The 25,861-nt window shown below is 45.0% G+C and overlaps 1 protein-coding gene across 3 annotated transcripts in view; it reads right to left on the bottom strand.

Annotated features, from left to right (window-relative positions):
- Positions 1–25,861, bottom strand: part of Uvrag (UV radiation resistance associated) — a 257,422-nt gene that overhangs the window by 95,653 nt on the left and 135,908 nt on the right. For all 3 annotated transcript variants that reach the window (XM_052158118.1, XM_052158124.1, XM_052158130.1), the window contains 4 exons: positions 15,326–15,410; positions 12,050–12,137; positions 10,706–10,766; positions 1,891–2,056 (listed from right to left, as the gene is read on the bottom strand). In XM_052158118.1, the coding sequence (XP_052014078.1) occupies positions 1,891–2,056; positions 10,706–10,766; positions 12,050–12,137; positions 15,326–15,410 (400 nt within the window). The remainder of the gene's footprint in view (positions 1–1,890; positions 2,057–10,705; positions 10,767–12,049; positions 12,138–15,325; positions 15,411–25,861) is intronic.

The raw sequence follows: 25,861 nt of genomic DNA, 5'->3' as shown, positions 1-25,861 counted from the left end.
CCCAAGAACAGAGTGGGTGCTCAAGACACCTGTAAGTAAATACATCAACACCATTTATTGGTGGTTAAATAGCTGATATATTGAGAGATGCCTGGCAGTATTGACCCTGCAGAGGTCCTGAGTTCGGTCCTCAATATCCACATAAGGCAGTGCACGGTTGTCTATAACAGCAGCTCTAGTATATCTGACGACTTCTTTTGACCTCCAGTATAACATCCCCTCCACATACACATATATGCATAATTAAAAGTTTTAAAAAATTCTTTAAAAGTTTTACTGTACTATTTTGAGTATAACTGTTCAATATAGACACAAGTGCCTCCCCCCCAGTACTTGTGACTGAATGTTGGCTAGCCCATGGATGCAGCATTCACAAGTGCCTCCCCCCCAGTACCTGTGATTGAATGTTGGCTAGCCCATGGATGCAGCATTCACAAGTAGAGGCGGAACACATGGATACTTGGCTGACCAAGCTGTTAAGATCCCTCTTCTCTGCACAGCTCACTTTACCTCTAAAGACAGTGATGCTAAACTGCTTCCAAGCTCCCCAAGTATGCATGGCAATATCTAATTTTTCATACTATGGAAACAAGATTTCCTAACTAGGACAGTGATTCTCAATCACATTATACAGCAGACCACTAATGAAGCTGTAAATATTATTCATATCCAAGTGCCACTGATCGTTGTAGCACTAAGGGTTAAAGGCTTAGGTTTTTTTTTTTGAGACAAGGTTTCTCTGTGTAGCCCCCCCCCCCCCCCCCCCCCCCGCTGTCCTGGAACTCACTCTGTAGACAAGACTGGCCTCTAACTCAGAAATCCGCCTGCTCCCAAGTGCTGGGATTACAGGCATGCGCCACCACGCCCGGCTAAAGGCTCAGTTTTTAAGGCTCTTAAGATGGCTTTAATGTGAAGCCAGAACTAAGAATAATTCATCTAGAATATTCCATATCCCCATTCCTTGTGTGGCCACTGGTGCCTGATCTTTCTCCCGCTCCCCCTCCCCTTTATGGTCCTGACCCCACCTCCCAGGTGCTAAGGCTACTGGGATTACAGGTCACATAGCAGCCTTATTCTGGTGTTTTCTAAATGCCAGTTATTTATGTAGGAGTGCCTTTCTAGAAATTAAGGCACTTGGCTAGAATTTCCAAAGTATTAGTTTAAAGTTGTCTGCAAGGTCGTCTCACTTTCTGACACCTATATGTGCAATTGTAGTGTTTCTCCTTTTTTATTCCTCAATCTGTTATTCTTGCTTTTCTTTATAAATTCTAAAATGTCCTCTTGTTTTTCTTCTAAATTCTCCCTTACAGGGCACTGGTCTGTTGTTTCAAGGCCAGGCCTTCTGCCTGTCGTGTGCCCCCCACTGCACAGCACCCTGGCTGACCCCCCACGCTGACCTCCACCACTTCCTCCCACTCATTTCCCAAGCTTCTGTTGACCATTCTTCAGCTGCGGTATCACTTTGAGACTTAGATAAGTTACTTTCGAATACCTTTTCTGAAGTGTGTACTTAGGGTGTAAATATTCCTGATCCCACATACAGCTATGCTCCGCAAACTCTGCTGTGCTACAGTCTCACTAACATTCGGTTTAAGCTATATACTTTCTTTCTGGGTTCTTCTTTGGGCTGTAGGCTTTTCAGAGTTTATTGACAGTGCTGAGGATCAGCCCAAAGCCTCTGCACTCGTGCCTCAAACTTCACGCTCGGCCATACTCCCTGCTGCGGTTAATTTGTTTCTGACAGTCTCGCCATGCCAGGAGGTACACTTCACAAAGCTCACAGGTCATGTGGAAACTGTCCTCCATAGACGACACTTCATATCTCCAGCATTCTCAGCATTTCACCCACGTTTCCAGTCAGCTTATGTTACACAAACGGAAGACACTTACTCTCGCTCCTTTTCTGTCAGCTTGTCGTTGATGTTGTCTTTGATTGTGGATCTGGATCCCTTATGAATTATGGGATACCTGAGGGGCACTTGTAGGAAGAAGGAGATCATGGAGACCAAATGTGCAGTGTAACCAAGGGCAACGGCAATGCTTCCATCGTCTTTTGCTGTAAATTTGAAAACAGAGGAAAAGAACACAACTGTTTACCTTATGAATGTAGCTCCGAGGAAGTCTTATATAAATATGTGGTAAGTAAAATATTAATCACCAACTACACTGTGCTAAATTATGCAAATGTAAACACATTAATAAGGCTCGAAACTGCATCTACTAACTATACGTACAGCTACCTCCCAGTGAGTAGTGTGCTGGGTCAACGTGTGATGGACATATGTAAGTATACTGTAGCTATTTTCAGACACACCAGAAGAGGGCATCAGATCTCATTACGGATGGTGTGAGCTGCCATGTGGTGGCTGGGATTTGAACTCAGGACCTTCAGAAGAGCAGTCAGTGCTCTTAACTGCTGAGCCATCTCTCCAGCCCACAATAGACATCTTACGGAGAGTTCTTGTGTGCCCGAATAGTCGTTACTTTCTTTCACATCCTTTTAAAGTGAGAAATTAATACTTGAGTCTCTGTGATCGGTCAGAGGTTCTGCTGTAACAGAGTCCAAATGCTGTGCAAGTTCACTCATTCTGAAGTGAGGTGAAACCCCACACCACCGCCTTACGAGGTATGCTTCAGATACTGATAAAGGCAATGTTGCACAAAGAATCCTGGGAAATCTGAGATGAGACAAAGGGGAATTAGGTCCCACAATGAAGTTAATGTCCCAAACTGTATTGTTAATTCACCAACCTTGTCATGTGACTTATGTGTAAGTAACGGGAGGGGAAAACGCATGTGCCATATAAACATAAGCTTCTGGCTTTTAAAAAGCCACAAACAATTATATTCTAAACACTCACCATTTATATTCTACTCCTACCTGTAAGATTATAAATGATTATTCAGGTTCTCAGAAGGATCCAGTGTCCCGCCTAGCATTCAGGGTTCCCTAAGTGCCTTACAAAGCTCACGCATGTGCAGACTTCACACAGGCCCGGGACACCCAGCAATGGGCAGAGGTCTAAATGGCTGCGCTTCCTATGGCCCGACTCAGGACGCCTTCCGCTTCAGTTACTAATCCTGTTTTCGTATTGTTCCATTTACGTTGTGACTGTCTGTGCAACATTCCTGTTCTGAGGCAGAGGCAGGCTTGCACCCCACCACCCTGCTCAGTGAGCCAAGTCCCTGCCCTGAACAACAGACACATAGCTCTTCGCTTCTTTGATCGTCCTATAGACAAATACGATCTCCTGCTACTCACTTCATTCGTTCACCAACACATACTAAACTGGACTCTCTTTTAGTGTTGTTTCATCTATTTTACAGATTAAAATGAAAACAAAACAAAAACTAAGGCTCAAAGACACTAAAGAACTGTCCACCACAACAGCTCGTAAGTGAACCCGACCTAGCCCCTGTCCGTGCACTCTCCCACACGACTGCAGAGCCTTGTTAGAAAACCAACGACAGTGTCTACTCATTTAACTTGGAGTTCTAAAATGCAGCCACCACTTGACTGCACTATCCCAGTGTCACCATAGTTTTGTACTGACGGAAAAGTCTGTGATGGGGGCTGGAGAGACGGCTTAGTGGTTAAGGTCTGTGATGGGGGCTGGAGGTGGCTCAGGGGTTAAGGTCTGTGATGGGGGCTGGAGGTGCTCAGGGGTTAAGGTCTGTGATGGGGACTGGAGGTGCTCAGGGGTTAAGGTCTGTGATGGGGGCTGGAGGTGCTCAGTGGCTAAGGCCTGTGATGGGGGCTGGAGGTGGCTCAGGGGTTAAGGCCTGTGATGGGGGCTGGAGGTGGCTCAGGGGTTAAGGTCTGTGATGGGGGCTGGAGGTGCTCAGGGGTTAAGGTCTGTGATGGGAGCTGGAGGTGCTCAGGGGTTAAGGTCTGTGATGGGGGCTGGAGGTGCTCAGGGGTTAAGGTCTGTGATGGGGGCTGGAGGTGCTCAGGGGTTAAGGTCTGTGATGGGGGCTGGAGGTGCTCAGGGGTTAAGGTCTGTGATGGGGGCTGGAGGTGCTCAGTGGTTAAGGTCTGTGATGGGGGCTGGAGGTGCTCAGGGGTTAAGGTCTGTGATGGGGGCTGGAGGTGCTCAGGGGTTAAGGTCTGTGATGGGGGCTGGAGGTGCTCAGTGGTTAAGGTCTGTGATGGGGGCTGGAGGTGCTCAGGGGTTAAGGTCTGTGATGGGGGCTGGAGGTGCTCAGGGGTTAAGGTCTGTGATGGGGGCTGGAGGTGCTCAGTGGGGGCATGTGCTGCTCTGCGCGCGCGCGCGCGCGCACACACACACACACACACACACACACGCCCACATGCCAGCATAGGCTGGAAATTAATCTTAGGTGTCATTTCTCAGGAGCTGTCTATCTTGTTTAGGGGTTCACTGATCTGGCTGAGTTAACTTGAGCCTCAGGGATCCCTCTCCCCACACTGGGGTCACAGGCATGCACTACCACATAAGGCTTTTTACATGGGTGCTGGAGCTTGGACTCAGGTCCCCACACTCATATGACAAGCACTTTATAAATACTGGGGGTATTTCCCCAGTCAAAAAAGTAATTTAAATTATGAATTCTCTCATAAGAGAAATCTTAGATAATCATGGCAAGCAATACCATCAATATCCCGATGGCACAGATGAGGTCCAAGGGGACAGCTTGGTTAAAATCCTATTGGTAAAAGCACCAGCAGTGGAATGAGTGGAAAAACTGCTTCCAGGCCTGAAAATATGCTGACCCCAAACATCTAAGTCTGGAGTCATGGCTGAGACTGGGGGAGCCTTCAAAGTGGAAAACTCAGCCTTCCGCTTTCCAGGCCGAGCAGAGCCACCAAACTAAAAACCTTCCTCAAAGTAAAAGGCCTTGTGTGGAAAGCACCTTCCTTTGAAAGGAGAGGAGGAGAACTTGAGGGGCCGCGTCCGTTGGCATTTCCCACCAGGCATCTAACACTTGGCCTCGCCTTTCTATATAACCTGGTAGGAAAGGGGTTGAAAATTCTCAGGAAGCAACAAAAAAGTCTTTTGACGAACTTTCCAAAAAAGCCAAATACAAACCACTCGCAGTTAATATCTCAAGCATCTACATGCTTCACAAATTACTAAAAGGATAATGGTAAGAAAAATTACATTTGCATGCTTTAGACTATATACACATCTTTATTAAAAGAACAAAGACTTGATTTCACATCACCTCCCCAGTGAGTAAAACCAATTTTGCTTATATGTAAACCTAAAAGGGAATCTTGAGGAGAGGTGTACGTACAGAAATGAAAACTCAAAGGAAACAGTTGACAAGAGAGCTAAGTAATGCTGGAAATGACCTTCAGTTCAGGCTGTTCACAGTCACCGCTATAGCCACAAGACTCCCTGATCTACCTATTAAACACCCTACGGTGCTTCCCGTTTCAGGCCGTAGCACTCCACCAGCCTCACAGTTAAACACTGTGGTGTTGGATTTCCAATATTGAAGCTTTATATTAAAAAGCATTTTAAAAGGACCACGCGTGGAGCCTTACAGGGCCCAGGGGTATTTCAATACCCTCAAAAGGAAAACCACCTCCTGGTAGGGAAGTCACTTTCATCACCCCAAGACCACTGAGCCTCCAGTGGGAAAATGGGAGCTCATGTGGTTAATTACAGTGATTGCAGGCCATGCAACCTCAGATGTCACAGTCTGTTGCCAATCATTTTAGCTGAAAACCATAAGGTTTAAGGTTCCCAGCATTCTGAGATCTGAAAGATGTTTTACCTGGCAAAGCCAGAACACGGTCCTCTGAGCTATGCTTTTCCAGCAGGCATTAACAATGTCTGCCACACCTGACATAGTGCAGAGGCATGGGGTTCCTAGGCTGCTCTAGTGGGTAGAAAGGTCACAAATGATACTTCTGCTAGTGAGAAGCTGGAAGGGGGAGGGAGGGAGGGAGGGAGGAGGGTTGGGAGCAGTGGAATGAAGTGTAAGACTTTAGGTATATGAAATGATATAATTCGACAGTGTTTGAAGAGCTTGAAAGCAAAACCATACACCATGGCTCCCTTATAATAGGTATTTATGAATTGTTTTTAAGATACAGGCAGCCATTCAAAGCTAGAACTTCTGTGTAATCTTAATGATAAAAATTCATACAAACACATAACTACACAAACATTATAAATCAGTTCAGCGTTCCATTAGTTCTATTTTGGACAAACTGTTCATCCTGCAATGCATTTGAGCACAGTGAGTGATCTCAAAGGTCTCACCATCCCGCCTTCCCAGTCCCCGAGGCGGCCCCTCTGTTAAGGGACCCAGCACCCTCTGATCCAGACAGGGTGAAATAGTTAAGACTCTAATCAGTGCCACAGCAGTTAGGGAGTCGTTCCATGTTCTCAGTGAAACACTGTTTGACATATGGACTCTCCTTTCCAAGAAATCATGCCTGCATGAAGGGACACAGACACAGGGGACACCTGGGTCTCATTACCATAAAAGGCTCTCGGGTTATGGATTACTTAAAAACACAAAAGCACAAACATTGGGTTTTTTCTTTTCTTTTCATTTCTCTTTTTTAAACTAAATGTCTCAGTCAATGGAACTCAGATGAACGCTCCTCTCTGGACCCTTTCCTCCCACTGTGTCCAGCTCTCTCTGGCACGCTCTAACAATAACTTACTCATTCAGAAAAGCATAATAAATACAGGGCCCCTGGTGCAGTTTCCCAAACATCACTGACCCATGCCGTGTTAATCCGTATCTATCAAGGGCTCATGGACATCATGAGCAAACCTGTTGGATGCTCCTTTCCTAGAACCTCTCCCAGAATGCACTGCTATAGCACACTAAGAAGTCCTTGGATGCTCAGGAGGTCATTATTAAGACAAGAAAGCTGCATCCTGACAGGAATAAGGAAGACCTTAGATTCAGGTAGATCAGTGGTAACATTAAGCTTTGCCACCAGTTAAGGTGAGTCCTTGGATGGAAAATTGTTTGAAACTTCCAAAGTCTCAATTTTATTTTATCTTCCTCCCCCGCCTCTCTCTCCCTCCCTCCCTCTTTTTTCCCTCATTTCTTTCTTTCTCTTTTAAAAATTGAAACAAGGTAATTCTCTATACATAAAAGGAATTCTCACAGAACTAAAGTAACCAAATAACATCAAACACTACCTCTTGCAATTTTTGAACCAAAGTCTCATGTAGTGGGAGCTGGCATTGAACCCCTGATCTTCCTGCCTCCTGGCGCTGGAACTACAGACACTCCATCAATATCTGGTTGATATTGCTACATTTCTACTCAACCAACTTAAATCACCCTCTTTCCCTTCTTTCAAACATTCTCTGGTTCCATGAAGTGGTTTTCCTGATTTGAGCCTCTAACAAAGTATGTATTCCCTAACCACTTTCTTGTCTGGTTTCTTCTGTTGCCCACAACAGAACTACGATCTCCCCAAGGCCAGATCAGTGCCTTAATCCTCTCTGTATCCTTCAGCACCTGACCAGGGAGATAACAAACAGGGCATCTGTGTTGTTATACTACACAAGTGTCCTGCAGAATGTGAACACAATATAGCGTGCATCCTTCTTAGAACTTATGACTCTAGGGCTCTCACAGAGTGGGCTGAATGGGACCTTGAACTAAAATTAAAGTGTTGGTTTTTTTATCTCCCATCTCGCTCTTCGGTGACTTCTCTGAAGGGCTGCTGTATGTTTTTAAGGACTGGAGAATGCATTCGGCTTTACCCAGCACTCTAAGTGTAGACAGCTATGGAAGCCATGAGGAACAAGGCACTTCAGAGAAAACGAAAATAGAACCAGAAACCTTGTGGGTAGAGCAGGGTAGCAGACGGTCACAGACACTATTCCTGCTCCTACCAGGCCATTCCCCTTTAGCAGCCAGAGGGACAACAGCACAGCTCGGCTCTGGCCTCAGCCCCTCTGAGGCACTGGCCATTTACGGAGAATGAACCAGAGCCTCCTTCCAGCAGCCTCAAGGCCGTGCTGAGCTCTCTCCTCCTCCTCCTTTGACTCTCTCTTCCCCTCCCCAACCACCACCCCCCATTCAGGGCCAGCTCTACCGTGTTGCAGTAGGTGAGGGACAGGTTCCACTTTCCTGCTCTCCTGGCCCCAGGGCCAGCTCTCCTACCTGCCTTAGGTGACAAAGGGCAAGGGTGGGGGAGGGCACAGACAAGTTGCAGGGCCAGCAGGGCCAGCAGTCCCATGCTAACCCTCCAACTGGCCTACCAGTGCCCCCACCATTAGGGTCCGCTTTACTGTGCTGCCCAGGGGAAGTGCAGGGCCTGCTCTCCCAAGGGCTGAAGCAGGTGAGGGGCAGGGCCAGCTCTCCCGCCTGATGACCTTGGGGCCAGCTCTCCTGCCTGTCCTAGGTGGCACAGGGTAAGGGGGCATCTCTCTCTTGCACATGTCACTGCAGGGCAGATAAGTGCCAGGGCCAGTTCTCCCCACTCATGCCCTGAGGGTTGGCTCACCTGTGCCCCGGGCCACTAGGTCAGCTCTGCTAGTGCTGCTCAGGCGAGGTGCAGGGCCTGCTCTTCCAAGTGCTGTAACTGGTGATGGATGGGGAGGGCCAGCTCTCCTGCTCACATGACCCCAGGGTCAGGTCTCCCACCTGCTGTAGGTGGTGACAGGCAGGTAGGGATGTCTCTCCCTTGTCCATACCACTGCATGGGAGACAAGTGGTAGGGCCAGCTCTCCCAAGCTCATATCCTCAGGGTCAGCTTACCCTCAATTCCCCCAAAGTACGGGAATTGTTCTCAAGATCACTTGGCAAATAAAATTTTAATTATCATTTTAATTTATGTGCATGGGTGCTTTGCCTGGATAAGTGTGTGTATCATGCATGCCTGAGCCTCATGCCTGTGTAGGTTCTATATCACCTGGAACTAGAATTACAGATATTGTGTGTGTCATGTGGGTGCTGGGAATCAAACCCAGGTCTTCTGTAAGAGTGGCCAGTGCTTCTGACCGCTGAGGCATCTCTCTAGCCCCAGGAAACATTTTTTTAATGAGTGAGGAGGATAACAATGCATCATAGGCTTTAGAACACGTCAACTTTGTATAACATGAACACCAAAGTGTACTGTTTGACTGAAAGAGGTGTGAAGGCTCAATGTACAATGGGAAGCAGCCCTGCCCCACCCCACCCTGCTGCTCACTCCACTTCTTAGGCTTCCTTTGGTTTAATAAGCATTAAAGAAAAATCAAACCCTCAAGCTTTTAAAGATACAGGTGTGTCCCAGTTCTCACAGCAATTGCAGAAGTATGACTGGAAAATAACTCTGACTGGACATGACATGGCCTACAGATGGACGCCTAGAACTTGAAGCAAGATTTCCTGTCTCTTGGCTATCATTCTCCTTATATCACGTCCCAGCTGTCCATGTGTTATGCAGGCAGATAAACTCCACCTGAATGTTTCTGACCACAAACAGCAATGTTCTTTGAAGGGAAACGGAAGCATATCCTGATGGATACCAATGCCACCCTCTTCCTGAAGTTCTGTGGTATACGCTGGCTCTGTGAACACTCTACAAGACATATCCAATGCCACCCTCTTCCTGAAGTTCTGTGGTATACGCTGGCTCTGAGAACACTCTACAAGACATCCAATGCCACCCTCTTCCTGAAGTTCTGTGGTATACGCTGGCTCTGTGAACACTCTACAAGACATATCCAATGCCACCCTCTTCCTGAAGTTCTGTGGTATATGCTGGCTCTGTGAACACTCTACAAGACATATCCAATGCCACCCTCTTCCTGAAGTTCTGTGGTATACGCTGGCTCTGTAAACACTCTACAAGACATATCCAATGCCACCCTCTTCCTGAAGTTCTGTGGTATACGCTGGCTTTGTGAACACTCTACAAGACATATCCAATGTCACCCTCTTCCTGTAGTTCTGTGATATACGCTGGCTCTGTGAACACTCTACAAGGCATATCCAATGCCACCCTCTTCCTGAAGTTCTGTGATATATGCTGGCTCTGTGAACACTCTACAAGACATATCCAATGCCACCCTCTTCCTGTAGTTCTGTGGTATACGCTGGCTTTGTGAACACTCTACAAGACATATTAGGAGAGATGCAAGCGGCTCTTAGGCTACAGGGGAAAGTAAGACAGTTTATTAATAATGAAAATAGTCTCCTGGACTGGGGAGAAGGCTCAAAGGGTAAAGTGTGCAACATGAGTTCAGATTTCTGGCACATATATTAAAATATATACTTTTATCTTTGGTATACAGAAAAGAAAATTTGTAATACCTTTAATGTAAAAGAGAGAAGCAAGAAATCAAAGCTATGCTTATGAAAACATCCCAAGATTAAATCTCAAATCCTTTTCAGGATGGCAATAACATGACTCTCAACAACAGACTAATGCCTGCTCTAACCCCGCTTCTAGCTCTACAGAAATTTTCATAAAAAACAACAAAGACCTGGAAATTACCAGCCTACTATCTGAAGTCCATTAATTTCTTTTTCCTTTTTTTTAATTTCAAATACAAAGCTCAGTGATTATTTGTTCCAAAATTAGGCTAAGTGTTTTGTTACATTTACTATAAGGAAAGATGTCTATGTACTTCTAACTAGGAATGCACAGAAATCCTAAAATCCCATTTGGACAAAATAATAGGTATCCATTATCAGGATAACTCTATTACCATACATATTATATATACCAAATCCTTATAATAAAAAATAAAAAATAAAAATAAAATACCTTGGAAGTCCTCAGAATTAGGCAACTTGACACCACATACAAAATAATCCTTATGCTCATTCTGTGAATTTAACCAAGAAATGAAATTAATTCATTGTACTAAAAAGCAAAGAAGCCACCAAGACAACCCAGACCCAGCAGGTCAGTGAGACCATCTTAAACGCAGCCCAGAGCAGGCCTGCCCAGCCTGGTGAGGACAAGATGACTTGCTCACTACTTCCCTGAATTTTGTTATGCTTGACATTTTGATAGAATAAAATCACGGGTGCATTATCCAAAGAAAAGGGCATATGAAAGTAACATCATAAACTATCTTCTTGCCAGACATGGCCGGATCTATAATCTATAATCCTAGCATTTGGGGCATGGCAGCAGGACGAAGAATTCAAATTCATTCCTAACTGCATCACATGTTTAAAGAAGCTGGAGCTATATGATATCTGTTTTTAAACCAAGAAAAAGAAACATTCTGGCTAACCCATATCCATTCCATAAATAACTGAATAAGATTCTAGGAGCAAATTCAAATTCTATCGGCTTTTTCTCTGAAAATCAGTTTACTAAATTGATAATCATTAACAAGGAAGCTACCAAATTTAGTAGACTTGAATTTTTAGTTAATAACCCTACTCAGACTTACTTCCCTATCACCTTTTATATTGATTTTAAGAAAATGCATTAAAAATTTAATGTCCTGACAGTTGCCTTAAGAATACCTTAATGAACAGCAATACATCAGAAGAAACATCAGGAATGGCGAATGAATGGTCGAATATAAAGATTCTGAAGGAACCAGAAATAATTTGGCATTGTTTCTGATGATATGAATCCATGCCACCAAGCTGATATATGACAATGAAACTCTGGGACCCGAGGCCGACTAAATGCATGTGTGAGGGGCAGGGGGTGGGAGTGCAGAGGTTAACCCTGCAGCTCTGGACGGCATTCCCCAGTATGGCCTGTCCACCTTGTATTTGAGATAGGGTCTCTCAACAGGACCTGAGGCCTGATAACTGGGTGACCTAGTTAGCCGTGGAGTCTCAGGGATCCCCCTGCCTCCACCTTCCCAGCACTGGGACAAGAGCTTGCCACCATGCCCAGCTTTTCCCCAGGTTCGAGGGATGGAACTTGGCCTTTGTGCTTAGATGGGAGGCACTTTGAGGGTGGAGCTCTGTCCCAGCTCTGCCTAATTGAGTCTAATATACTTTTGACTTAGATACTAGCTCTTAACGTTCCCCTGAATCCTAAGAGAGCATACAGACTGATGACTTTCTCAGTGAAAGGAAACTTCAAGAGGAATCATCTTTCTGAAATCCCCCATCTCTTCAGGAATTTGAAACTTACCAAATCAATCGGGTAAATGTAGGCAAGCTCCGAGAGCAGCTGCCTGCAGCGGATGGTCAACTGAGCGTTCGTCTTCAGAAAGAGCTCTCTAAGGAGGAAGGAGAAGGACATTCGTGAAAAAAGGATGCTTGCATGCTTTCTAACATATATTTCTACCTAATTAAACCACAGACGATTGCATGGTCTGTAAACTGCCCAGAGAACTCAGGAGTGGAGGCAAGGGCGACAGCCATCCTGGGTCCTGACCTGTTCCCAGAACTGCCAGTCACGCTAACTTTATACTGTGGGCTGCTGCGTATGCCCAGCACTGTGCTAAGAGCTGTAAAGAATACAATAACCAAATACCCATGCCAGGAGCACCTATCACTACATACCAGGAGCACCTATCACTACATGCCAGGAGCACCTATCACTACATACCAGGAGCACCTATCACTACATACCAGGAGCACCTATCACTACATGCCAGGAGCACCTATCACTACATACCAGGAGCACTACAAGTGTTTGCTCAATTATTCCGGCAGCCGCAATGAGCTATCACCACACCCACTGAACTCACTAACCAGTGAGTGACTAGGGAAGCGGACTTGATTTCAGGATTTGATTTATATGGCATTTCTGTAAAAATGGGGTTGGGGCAGGGATAAAAGAATACTTTCACAGCTATATGTTATAACTGTCTCAAGAAACATTGTCCTGTGATATCAGAAAAATAACAAAATAAGATGAACGGCTGAGCAAAATGCCAAGGTGTCGGGTAAGATGAGGGTTCATGTCCTGAGCAGCTTTAAAACCGTGGCCAACCCAAAATATCACAAAGTATGTTTCCTGCCTGTCTTAGCAGCTTAAAAACAGAAAGGATTTAAAGGAAACTGCAGACAAGAACAGAAGGGAAAGCCACGGGCTCCCTCCCGAACACTAGCAAATGTGCTAGACTGCCCGGTCTCTAATCACAGAGCGCCTAATGCCTTTGGGATTTTCTGAATAATGGGGTTATTTTTTGTTATTCTTGATAATGCCTACGTGACTAGGGTAATGAGGTGAGTTGCAGGAGGCATTCCAAGGACAGAGCAGTCTTCGCACCATGCCTAAGGAGCAGGGGATTAGTTTTCAGCTCTACCCACACCTCCTTCCATGAAGGGCTGGACAGGGATCTCTGTATCACTTCTGGAGGACAGAGCCCGACCGATGAGTGTCATACTGCGAAGGTACCTAGAAAATGACGTGCCTACAGAGGGCACAGGGCCACCTCCATCTGCAGTTTATCTGTATCCTTGACAACCAGTAAATACCAGTGTTTCCTCAAGTCTTTAAGGCCCTCGAGTAAATAGCCAATTAATCAATTTGAAGGATGAGTTTGTGGGAATCATTATAGCGGCCGGTAGGTGAACACTGGAGTTTATGACTGGATTCTACCCAGGGTGCCAGTCTGTAGAAACTGTCAGGAGGTGTCCAGCAAGGTCAGAACTGAATTAAATCACAAGACACACAGTTCTGCTTGTGGGAAAGAAAATCTGGAGTCAAAAGCGTTGTCAAGTCAGCATGACGGAGAACAGACTCAGTCCTGCTCGAGGAGCACTGGCCCCTCGGCGGCTCTGCGGTGAGCCAGGCAGACGCTGCAGAGCCTGGCCTTCCTACCTGCAAACTGGAGAACAAGAGCAGATATGCTCTGCTTTGTCCCAGGTCTAGGATTCTTGAGTTCTCAAAGGAAAATGCAGGATGACAGAGTTGCCACAGAAGGGAATGAAGGTAAGGAAAGGAACAGAGGTGACTAGGAATTAACATTCAGGGAGAGAAAAGCTACTGTCCTTGTTTTATGTTGAGGGAAAATCTAAAATAAACTATAGTTGTATAATGCCAGTTTGTTGCAGGGTATCTGAAAATTGAGCATAGAATCACCATATTAAGAAGAGGAATATATGGTAAAAATAGTATCTTAAGAGGAAATCCCTGGGCTGGAGAGATGGATCAGGGGTTAAGAGCACTGACTGTACTTCCAGAGGTCCTGAGTTCAATTCCCAGCAACCACATGGTGCTTCACAACCATCTGTAATGGGATCCGATGCCACCTTCTGGTGTGTCTGAAGACAGCAACAGTGTACTTACATACATGAAATAAATAAATAAATCTTTAAAAAAGAAAGAAAGAAAAGAGGCATTCCCTGAGAGCAGTACTCCCTGAGAGCAGTACTCCTGAGAGCAGTACTCCCTGAGAGCAGTACTCCCTAAGAGCAGTACTCCCTGAGAGCAGCACTCCCTGAGAGCAGTACTCCCTGAGAGCAGTACTCCCTGAGAGCAGCACTCCCTGAGAGCAGTACTCCCTGAGAGCAGTACTCCCTGAGAGCAGTACTCCCTGAGAGCAGTACTCCCTGAGAGCAGCACTCCCTGAGAGCAGTACTCCCTGAGAGCAGTACTCCCTGAGAGCAGCACTCCCTGAGAGCAGTACTCCCTGAGAGCAGTACTCCCTGAGAGCAGCACTCCCTGAGAGCAGTACTCCTGAGAGCAGTACTCCCTGAGAGCAGTACTCCCTGAGAGCAGCACTCCCTGAGAGCAGTACTCCTGAGAGCAGTACTCCCTGAGAGCAGCACTCCCTGAGAGCAGCACTCCCTGAGAGCAGTACTCCTGAGAGCAGTACTCCCTGAGAGCAGTACTCCCTGAGAGCAGCACTCCCTGAGAGCAGCACTCCCTGAGAGCAGTACTCCCTGAGAGCAGCACTCCCTGAGAGCAGTACTCCCTGAGAGCAGTACTCCTGAGAGCAGTACTCCTGAGAGCAGTACTCCTGAGAGCAGTACTCCCTGAGAGCAGCACTCCTGAGAGCAGCACTCCTGAGAGCAGTACTCCTGAGAGCAGTACTCCCTGAGAGCAGCACTCCCTGAGAGCAGCACTCCCTGAGAGCAGTACTCCTGAGAGCAGCACTGCGGTTACAAAGCTGAGAGCCTGTGCTCAGAGCAATGCCCTGGGCATTGCGGGGTCATCAAATGGGATATCAAGAAGCAGAAGTCTGCCAGCCGACCAGCTGGAGGGGCGCGGAAGGCAGGAGAGAAGAGGATGTAAATATCTGCCTGGTGCTGTGGCCTGGGTGATGAGAGAGGGCTCCTGTTTCTAGGCTCTTGCATGGCACCAATGCACGGTGGATGTTCACGAGTATCTGCTGAGTGGTGAACAGGGTACTGACACACGCGCATGTAAATTAGCAGCAGCCTTGTAAACTGCTGCTTTCCCACCGTGCCCACAGGCGGACCGCGCACAGCCGCTCTGCTCAGTTGCTCTTACCTCTTGGCAGTACACTCCTTCCTCAGCTCACTCAGGGAGTCCTTCTGCAGCTGAAGCTTGCCATGCTCAGTGGAAAATGCACTTCCTACAAGGGGAGATGGAAGGAGAGAAGCCAGATGTGACACTCCAGACTCATGATGCTCAACCACATCTACCCACGCAGAGCTCAGTCTCCTGCCTGTGACAGGGCTAGACAGAGAGCCAGTGGGCAAGATGCACCAGTACCTTACCAGGGCTTACTTCGGTCTAGCCTCCCACAGAAGGCAAACAGCGGGACTCTCAGACTCTGCACACAGGTTTCTGGACACTGACCAAGAAACCTTTATGAGACTTCAAAATTCAGACTCCACTCCTGAAAGACTGGTTAACTTATTTTCAACCACAAACTCTAACATTACTGAAAATGTAAAATGTATAACAGGAAAATTACCTACATTTTGATGGCTATACTACAGTTCATATAACCAGTTTTATGAACTTTCATCTTGCTTGTATATATTTTAGTGAAAAGTCACAGGGCACAGGCACTGTGCATTTGGATTTTTCTGTACTATGTCACAAGTGTTTTTACATGGTGACAGTCTGCAGTTATGGCTGTGTAAAACTCAGCTTTATAGATGTGGCTTGTAGTGCTATCACACATTTTATCTCACAGGCTCACACTTGAATACTATTACAGAACATTTAATTTCCTTTTAGTGTTTGCTTTAGTATGCTAATGATTAATATTTGTGTTCGAATGCCTGAATCTTGTGACTATGTGAACTGTATGACCCTCAGTTTTGTGATAATAAAACCCTTTACCATCCTCCTACTCTGAGAAAATGAGAGCTTGTGTTCTTAACAGTTCAGGCCTGATTACATCTGCAGAGGTCCTCAGGCACAGAGAGACGGTGTAAGATCCTGACATACTTGGTTTTGTAGTTTTTCAAAGGATTTTGTTTCATGAGCTGTGATGCAGTAAGAAGCACGGTCCTGAGCGCCTCTGATCCTCCCACCCTTAGTTGGCCAGAATCCAGTTTGGACCTTAGCACAAAATCCACCACCTACAGAGTTTGTGTTTGTCTTTTAATTTAACCAAGGCCTTCATTCAGGCTACACAAAGGCTGTGCTACAGCCCCAGCCCCCTAGCCCTAAGCGGTTTATACCTAAGGTTTCTCTAAGCACCTTTTTCTTTTCTTTCAACTATAAAGACCAATGTAAGGGAGGGAAAGACCCTAAACTCAAGGAACACCACTCATAATAATTTCATAAGGAACACCACTCATAATAATTTCATATTTTTGTTTTTCTTAGTGACAGACATTTTTAAATTTCTTGGTTTATATTACTGACCCATGTATGTTTGAAAAAACAAAAAGCCACTGTGTTCACTGTGAAAAGACAACAGTCCATTGTCAAGTTATCATTATGTTCATTTTTTTCCTGGAGAGACCTGAACAAACAACTACTTACCACAGGACAACAACAACAGACCAAATAAAGGATTCTACATAAATAAGACTAGTTGGGTGAACCTACTGAGCTTACTGAAACAAGGGGAACTTTTGTGCAGCTGCACCGCTAAGGAAAAGGTCTCCCTCCTCCAACAAGCTTGAAAGGAATTTACCCTTAGGAAGAGGCAGGGCCTCCTGGGATACCGGTGCTGCCTCCTCAACTCTTATGCCCTCCCCCAAGAGGGACTGTATTTCCAGTGGGAAATCACAGTGGGAAATACGTTCTGATTCCACACGGCAATGACCACATCACACCAGAGGACACAGTTCTACAGTGGCAATGGAAGGACTTTCATTTTCACCAGCTTTCTCTCTGTGTTCATCACTTACTCAAAGATGGGAGTTTTAACTTTCTAACTTCTATTGTGCACACACTCATTTGTCCTTTGGGAAGACCAGGTTTTTTTGTCCCTTAGATTTGTGAAGGCTTATATAGCTGCTGCTATTACAGAAGGATTACGCTATTATTGCAAGAACAGGCACATCCTCCTTGAGACTGCCACCTTCAGCTTCCGCCATGTCCTCAGTCTTCCTGTGACTATCCAAAGGATGCTCATTCAGAAGCTTCAAGCCGGAGAGACCCGCCTTACAATTCCTAAGGCTTCATGCAAGCCCATGATTACCCATGAACAATGGGTAAACGCTTTAGCCAAGTTCTTTCACCCCCTTCTGCAGAGGCTCCAGCGTCTCTATGTGGCAGGCGTCACTGGTGGTCAGCACTGGCGGTCAGCACAGCTTCCCACCAGTACACACCTGGCTGAGATCTTAGCTCTCTGACTCGTGAGGAAAGTGTCTCCTTTTCATTGGGCTAATCATCAGATTTCTCTCTTCTAGGCCGGTGCAGGAAGTCAAATGTGAACATTCCAACTTTTTAAAAAGCTGTATGTATGGTGAGAGTGTGTGGGAGGAAGCTACTCAATTTGTTCTATGTGGTCTTGTCCATGCATTTTTTTTCCTAAAATACTAAAATAATATTTTCCTCAAATATTTCTCCTCAAATCACTTCAAACACAAGAATAATTGATTAGTATAAACAACTGATATAGGCTTCATGTGAAGCAACAGAGGCCTGTGTGTGCAGCGCCTCATCCCCCGGCAGCAGCTTAGCACAGGCAGCAGGGACTATTGACAACAGCAGCATTCCTTCAGCGTGTCTGGATGGGGCTGGGGCGGGGTGGAGACACAGGGACTTATCTAAGACCACTTATCGGTCCACCTTACCTGTTGAAGAGAGCATGTTACGTTGCTATTGTCTTAGTACAGGGCATTTCCATCCTACGTGCAGCCATCTTCCACCCTTCCTCTGAGTTAGTTATGAAGGTCTATAGTCAGGTTCCTCTCTGCTTTACCTTTCTAGTATGCCAAATACTTTTACACATGTAAGTATACAAATTCTCACATGGGACCAAACAAGGTCAGAAATTCATTGTGTATAGAAAGGAGTGAAAACAAACGGTATCAAAAGTTACTTCAAACAAACAGAAGGAACAGAATGGGCCATACGCTACCGCCCTAATATTGTCTGTCTGTCTGTCTGTCTGTCTGACTGTCTCTCTCTCTTTTATATTTATTCACTTTACATCCTTCTCACTGCCCCCCCCACTCTAGGCCACCCCTCCTACAATCCTCTTCTGAGAGGGTGGAGGCCCTCCCTGGGTACCCCACCCCAGCACATCCAGTCCTGTATATCCTTTCCCACTGTGGCCAGACAGGCAGCCCAGCTAGAAGAATGTATCCCACAAACTGGCAACAGTTTTTTCTTAGCTCCTGATGGTGGTAACTGGAAAGTCTAAGTTAAAAATCCCAGAGGGCTCCACCTCCCAGGAACCCCGAAAGCAGCCTACCCATCTCTTCCTGAGCTGCACCTTTCCTCTGCTGTATTTCTCCACATAGTCCATGCTGTATCGGTTAGAGCTGTTTTACTCCCCCCACTATGGATTTATCCCTTACGACTATATCGCTACTGTCGATGGGTGTTTGGAAGAGAAGGAAAAGAAATACATGCTGGGTTTGCATCTCCCCAACTCGCTCCAGAACCCTCTGCCTGTCTAGGCATATGTCAGTGTTCTACCCTGCTGAGATGAGCCTCTGTGCACTGGGAACACAGGCAGGCGGGCGAGCGGGTGGGCGGCATACATTTAACAACTAAACGTCACTGTTGGTGCCTGTAAATCTAACAGCCAAAGAATATCTGTCAAGAAAACAAAACACAGCTTCTTCAGGCTTTCTCTCCCCAGAGAATTTAGTCTTAGACTAGCCATTGGTCAGATCCTGCCAAAGTTACAGTTAAAAACCAATAAACTATCATTCTGAGTTTTACATATGATGCCAGATGACCAAAACCCAGTGTTCTTGAACTGTGAAAACTCTCCTTAGCTAACTGTCTTTTCAGAACCAGGAATTAGGATGTTACCCTTCTCATGGGTTAGTAGATAGTTTTTTTGTATGTGTGGGTTTTTTGCCATGAATTTTGCAAAACTGTAATTGATTGTATTTCATTACAAAGTTCACTATCATGCACATAAGAAACTGTACACTAAATTCCACCTCCAGAACTTAGTGCTAAGAGAATTATTTCTTCCCTTTAAGGAACTGGTAAGTTTCCTTATTACAGGGATGAGAAACAAATGGCTTCCTGCTTCTACACAACTGGTCTGACAGCTGAGAGCAGTGCTTGCTTTAGCTCTTAAGAATGAAAGCTTTGACTTTGGGGCTTCTACTGAATTTAAACTGTCCACCACATGTATCTAGGCTAAAATATTACCTAAGCTACACCTAAGACTCTAGACAAGTCTATACTTCATCTTCTTTTTATTGAGACAAAGTTTTGATACATAGTCTGAAGTGGAAACTTAAGGGTTCCTTGGAAAGTCAGTTGTGTCGGTGTTTTACTGGGGCAAGCATATGCAGGAGTATTTTCCTGGAGTGGACACAGGTGAAAGGCTAAGGCAGGCTCGTGAAGGAAAGTTTTCCTGAAGCAGACACAATGAAAGGATGTTTTCCTAAAGCAAACACATGAAAGGACACATGATGAAGGATTCTTTGCTAACGACACGCGTGTATTGGTCCACCTTACATTGCGTAGTTGAGCTCCATTTGTCAGGGCTCCATGGAGAGAAATGCACCAAAACACTTCTAATGGTGTGCTGTGGCTTCCTGCTGCTTCTGAGGACTCTGACGATTGGCAGAGTGATGCCAGCTGATACAGACTGAGTGGAGTTTTGCTAGGTCAGACTCACATGCTGAGGCAAGACCTGTGGAGGACACAGGTGTGATGTGTGGGTGGGGGGAGTACAGTAGGTCTGATACACAGTAGGACTGACGACTGTCACAGCTTGCTTGTCGAGCTAGCTGTGCGGGGCTTCTAGGCCTCACATCTTTGTGCATCTTCGCTTCATTGAGAGAACTTCTGGCATCCTCCTGCTGCCAATTCATCTGAGGCCTGGCTGTCTTTGCTAGGCTGTGCCACCGCTGCTGCTATTCTGACTCCACCAAACTGGACTGCTGGTGTATCCATGAAGTGGACTGAGCTGCCACTGCTGACTTGAAAACTGAACTGCTGATTTACTGACAATGCAGATGGGATTTGTTCCAAAGAACAATTTCTAAACAGGTCCACTTCCCCATATCCTTTCTTTTCTACTACCTCTGATGGGTGGTGGGCTAGAAGGGAGGTTAAAGGGTTTTCAGTAAAAATAGGTTTGGAAAATTAAAGAGCAATGGTCTAGGCAGGCAAACCAGTGCCAGCTTCTAGAGGACTGGAGTTCACCCACCAGCAAAGTCTTAACTTCTCTGAGCTTCCTTCTGTTCACACAAAGTAAGAGTGGCATCACCTTTCTCCAACACTTGCACTCTGTGGACACCCCACGGAGGTCTGAGCGGGTGAACAAAACCACAGAGCTGGCTTGAAACGTTGCTATAAAATAACCACAAAGCACAAGGAGGTGCCCCCTACCAATCCTAACTGAGTCTCTAATCTGCTTTCACACTCTTGGAGATCAGTCCCTGAGGTTCATAAGCCTTTCCTAACTCCAATAATTAGAAGACTGACTCCACCTCAGGATAGGGGATAATAGGATATTGTAGAATTCTGGCCCTCAAATATGTAATCAAACTGCCCATGCTATAATTTTTCTCAGCTTTCTCTTATTCACTGAATAAGGAAATACTTCCAAGCTATTCCTAACTCCTTTCCTTTCAACCCCACTGTGGTGATTGGAATGGGATTGGCCCCAGAGATTCGTGCATCTGAATGCTTGACCATAGGAAGTGGCACTATTCAGAGGTGTGCCTTGTTGCTGGAACTGTGTTACTATGGAGTTGGGCCTCAAGGTCTCCTATGTTTCTCCTTCTGCTGCCTGTGGATCAAGATGTAGAAAACTCTTAGCTCCTTTCTAGCACCATATCTGCCTGCATGCTGCCATGTTTCTGGCCATGACAATAATGGACTAAACCTCTGAAAGCATAAGCTAACTCTAATTAAATGTTTTCCTTTAACAGAGTCGCCATGGTTGTGGTGTCTCTTCACAGCAAATGGAAACCCTAAGACACCCAGTTCACACAATATGGGGCTCCAGCCAAGCCTCTCCCCTTGTAAGTTTTTGCCTCTCAGTTTCAAGTCTGAGCTCCTCAAGGCAAGCTCTCCAGAGCCATCTCAGTAAACAGTGGCCTCCCACTGTTAGCTTCTTATCTGCTCTTATCTGTGTAAGCTGTTATCTCTCCTGTGCTAGCACTAGTAGTTAGTGACAACTATGACCTGGTTTATTCTTTAAAAGAAATTTAAAATTTATTTATGTGCCTCTGGGTGGTGCCTGTGGAGACCAGAAGAGGGCACCAGATGTCCTGAAGCTGGAATTACAGGCAGTTGCCAGCCACCTGACACATGGGAGCTGGGAACTGAACTACAGTCCTCTACAAGAACAGTAAGTGGAGCTGGGCAGTGGTGGCGCACTCCTGTAATCACAGCACTTGGGAGGCAGAGACAGGCGGATTTCTGAGTTCGAGGCTAGCCTGGTCTACAGAGTGAGCTCCAGGACAGCCAGGGCTATACAGAGAAACCGTCTTGAAAAACCAAAAAAAAAAAAAAAAAAAAAAAAAAAGGAGAGAGCAGTGAGTGTTCTTAACTGGTGAGTCATGTCTCCAGCCATTTGCTGAGTTTCTTATTATCTTGCTTACTGCATAACCATCCAAAGCTAGATATCTTAATCTTTGTATTTGCCTGTTGTTCGTCACCCTGGTTCTCTTAGTGCTTGCTGCTCAAGGATTGGACAATGCAGGCTACGTACCAGGCAATGTTAAAAGTTCCCAGGTTCTTCCTCTGTTCATCTGTGCTTTAACCCGTAAGTTATCGCAGTGGAATCTACCACCCACACGTGCCTTGAGGGTATTCTCTGCTCCTATAACTTCCCCACTGTGCTTAGACTTTAATCAGACAGTGCTTAGTTACTGATAGAACTTCCTCCCTGGCAACTCTCTACCCTCCACAAGGCTGGCAAAGAATATGTTCTAAAATATATATCTAACCTGCATTCTGTATTGTAATTATCAATAGAGCCTATTTGTGTGCTATTTTAACATATCCCCAAACTTTTGAGTAAAAGCTCCTTGGCATCTCTAGCCTCTCAAATGGACAGTGATAAAAAAAAAAAAAAAAAGATTGTGGGGAACAAGGGTATCCCAAGATATATCAAACCTAAATAAGTAAACCTGGTCACCTGTACCCAGCTACACGGTTCCCACTGCCTAGTGCTTTATTGTATTTACCACAGGATCAACATGAGATCCTAGCTTTCTGATGCCTCTAACGGTCCACAGAATATAAATGAATTCTCAATTCAGGGCCTGGGGTGGGAGTGGGGCATAGCTACTGCAGGAGGCCATGCATTTGATCCCTGATGCTACTGTAAGTGTCAGAGAGGGAACCTTTTCAAAGTTTAAAAACGTTAACTGTAAAAAAAAAAATCAGTGTAAAAAATCAGCAGGTCTGTCTCATATGCCAAACACTTGTCTAGCTTGAGGACTGGCATTCTTTCTCTGCCTAAATGGAGGTCCATGGGTGTGGCAGCTCAAACAAGACACAGGCCCCGGCAAGCCCCACAGCCATCATTTTCAGCACAGTCAGGCACTGGTGACTGAACACAAGCTTGGCCACACCTTTTATGTGCCTTGAACACATCTTTGCCGTTTGTAAAGAGAATACTAATATACCATATCTTTATCACTAAAAAGATACAATATTTTCAACTCACAGGACTCTTAGTGGTGATCAAATGAAAGAAAGCAGGAAGCATGTTATTGCCTAACATAGATATTCCCCATAAAGACAAGTTCATGGATATCTACTATTACTCATCTTTTCTAAAACTTAGCAACTAGTATTCATTGACAATTATACATAATATACCATGATTATACCCATTCCACCTCTCCTTTCAACTCCTAAATGGCATAGAAATCACTGAACATTTCACTGAACAAATCACTGAACTTTAGTCTGGTGATAGACATCTTGGGGCTTTTTTTTATCATAAAAGACAAAAGTATAAAAGGGAACATAGTCAAGCAGCTATAGATCCCTATCTTGGCCATGCAGTGGAATCAGACACATATCATGGGCTTACACGTCATATTACTTATGTGTGTATAGTGTCTGTGTGCATGTGTATGTGCTTCCCTACATATCAGATCATGGAAGGCTGGTGCTCCGTTGTCATCTTCTATCACTCTGCACCCTGCGCACCTTATTTTTTCAGACGAGCTCTCAGCCAGAATCTGACACTCTCTGAATGACTAGACTAACTGGCTAGCACACCCCACGGATCCTTCCATATCTGCCTCCCAGCACTGGGACTGCAGGTAGACACTGCCACCCTTCAGCTTCCTGTGTGGACACTGGGGAGCTAAACTTAAGTCATCATGTTTACGCAGCAATCCAACAGAGGCATCTCCGAAGGCCACCTTGGGTTTGAAGCTCAAATGGATGGGTCTTTGGTTAGTTGGCCCAAAGTTCTTTAAAAGGAAGTTCATGGCAGTGATTCAGAGCTGTGGAAGCCACGGAAGTATTTTCATCCTTTCATTGTTAGCTCATGAATTTAAATCTCTCTGCTCAGCCAAAACTGTTTTGCATTATGAAGGGCACTGTTCACTGTACATACAGAGGTTTTAGCTCTTACAGAAACATTATGAAAAGCAAAGACTATCTATTATCAGTCCTTCCTGGGTATGTATCAAATTAGGGTATCTATTAATGTTTTCCTACCAGTATTACTCAGCCTTAAAGTATTAAAATAATGAATCTTTTAAAAAGTGAATTGTTAAAAATCTTTCGATTATTTTATGTGTATGTGTATTTTGCCTGCATGCATGTCTGTGTGTAACATGTGTGCCTTGTACACATGGAGGTCAGAAGTAGGTGTTGGATCCCCTGGAACTGAATCATGTATAGATGGTTGTAAACCACTATGCAGATGCTGAGAATCAAACCCAGGCCTTCTGCAAGACCAGACAGAGCTTAACCGACTGAGCCATCTCTATAGCCAAAATTTTTCTTTTGAACATAATATAAAAATCACTATCACTTTAAAAAAAAGGCCAACAGTATATTTATATACCATCATCAAGTAGAAAATAAAATTTAAACAGAACTATAATAGTCTCATAAAGCATCAGAAAATAGGAATCAGTCAACTCACCAAAGACCCATCCATTTGAGTTTCAGCAGTATTTTGTAAAGATCTAACAAACAATGGCACATGGTGTTTTCTTGGGGTGGGAGACAGAACCTTCAGACTATTTCCCAAAACTACTCTGACAGATCTAGTCAATCAAGTCCCATTAAACTACGAACAAGGATTTCTGTTTTGTCTAGAAATTCATACAAAAATGCAAAAAGAACAAAAATAACCAAGATGATTTGGAAGAAAAACAATTAAACTGAAGAATTTCAACAGAGATTTCAATAAAGTATGACAGAAGAAAAATAGAAGCTGAAAAGTAGATTGCTGGCCAGGAGCAGAGGGTCCTTCACAGGCCTGGGCAAGGCCCTGGTAGTGGACACACAGGAAAGTAGAGTTGTAGCACTCAGCCTCTGTGAAAAACAGTTGCCTTGTGACTCATGGGACACACAACCCTCACTTCGGATGAACCAGTGATATAAATGTGGAAAGTGAAACAGTAAAGATTTCTGAAGAACACCTTTTAGGTCTTCAAATGGGCACATGTTTCCTAAACCTGGCCCCAAAGCCTCAAATGTAAGCTGGAAGAATGAAAGCAGTGCAAGCCACGGGCTAGGCGGAATGTGTGCCTAATGCGCATGTCAAACAAAGTCCCCATGTCCATAAACAACAGGAACTCCAGAAACTGGCAGTATAAAAATGCAATAAATAATTAAAAGACCTCAACTGACACCTAATAAAAGACTCATTTTAAGTGTGTAGGATGGTGTTTGTCAGAATGGAACCCTGCACACACCACACAAAGACCTAGTGCTGCACACCAGGGTGCCGGGCACAGATGGAGGCCAGGCAGATGAAAGACGCTTTGGAAAACCTTGGAACACCATCTATCACCGCTGAAGAAGGATTTCCACCTTACAAGCCTGCAGTTCTGCTCCTAGGTTTCCAGCTAACTGAAACGCCCAGGACTCTCCATAACAGCTTTAAACTGGAAATGACTAACATTGAAAGCATCTGAATACAGAGCTTTAAGAATCAATTATAATTACAGGAAGTTACCTGACTCTAACAAACATGTTGAAAAGCTAGCAAAATGTGTACACATGACTTCTATAACATGCATAGTTAGACAAAACCAAACTCTGGTCTCATGATTGAAGGCACCTGGTTAGTGTGGTGGACATCGTAGTGAATGGTGGGGAGCACCAGCAGATGCCACAGGGTTGTGAGTCTTCAGTGGAGATTCTTCTCACATGTGTGTTCACTTTATGACGAGTATGTATATGTATATTATATGTATATGTGCATTATTATGCACACAGTCAACATCAAGATATTTCAAAAATACTTTTAAAAATTTAAAACTA

The sequence above is a fragment of the Apodemus sylvaticus genome, chromosome 1 (assembly GCF_947179515.1).
Source record: "Apodemus sylvaticus chromosome 1, mApoSyl1.1, whole genome shotgun sequence".
Classification (NCBI taxonomy): Eukaryota; Metazoa; Chordata; class Mammalia; order Rodentia; family Muridae; genus Apodemus; species Apodemus sylvaticus.
This window is presented reverse-complemented; position numbering and strand designations above follow the sequence as displayed.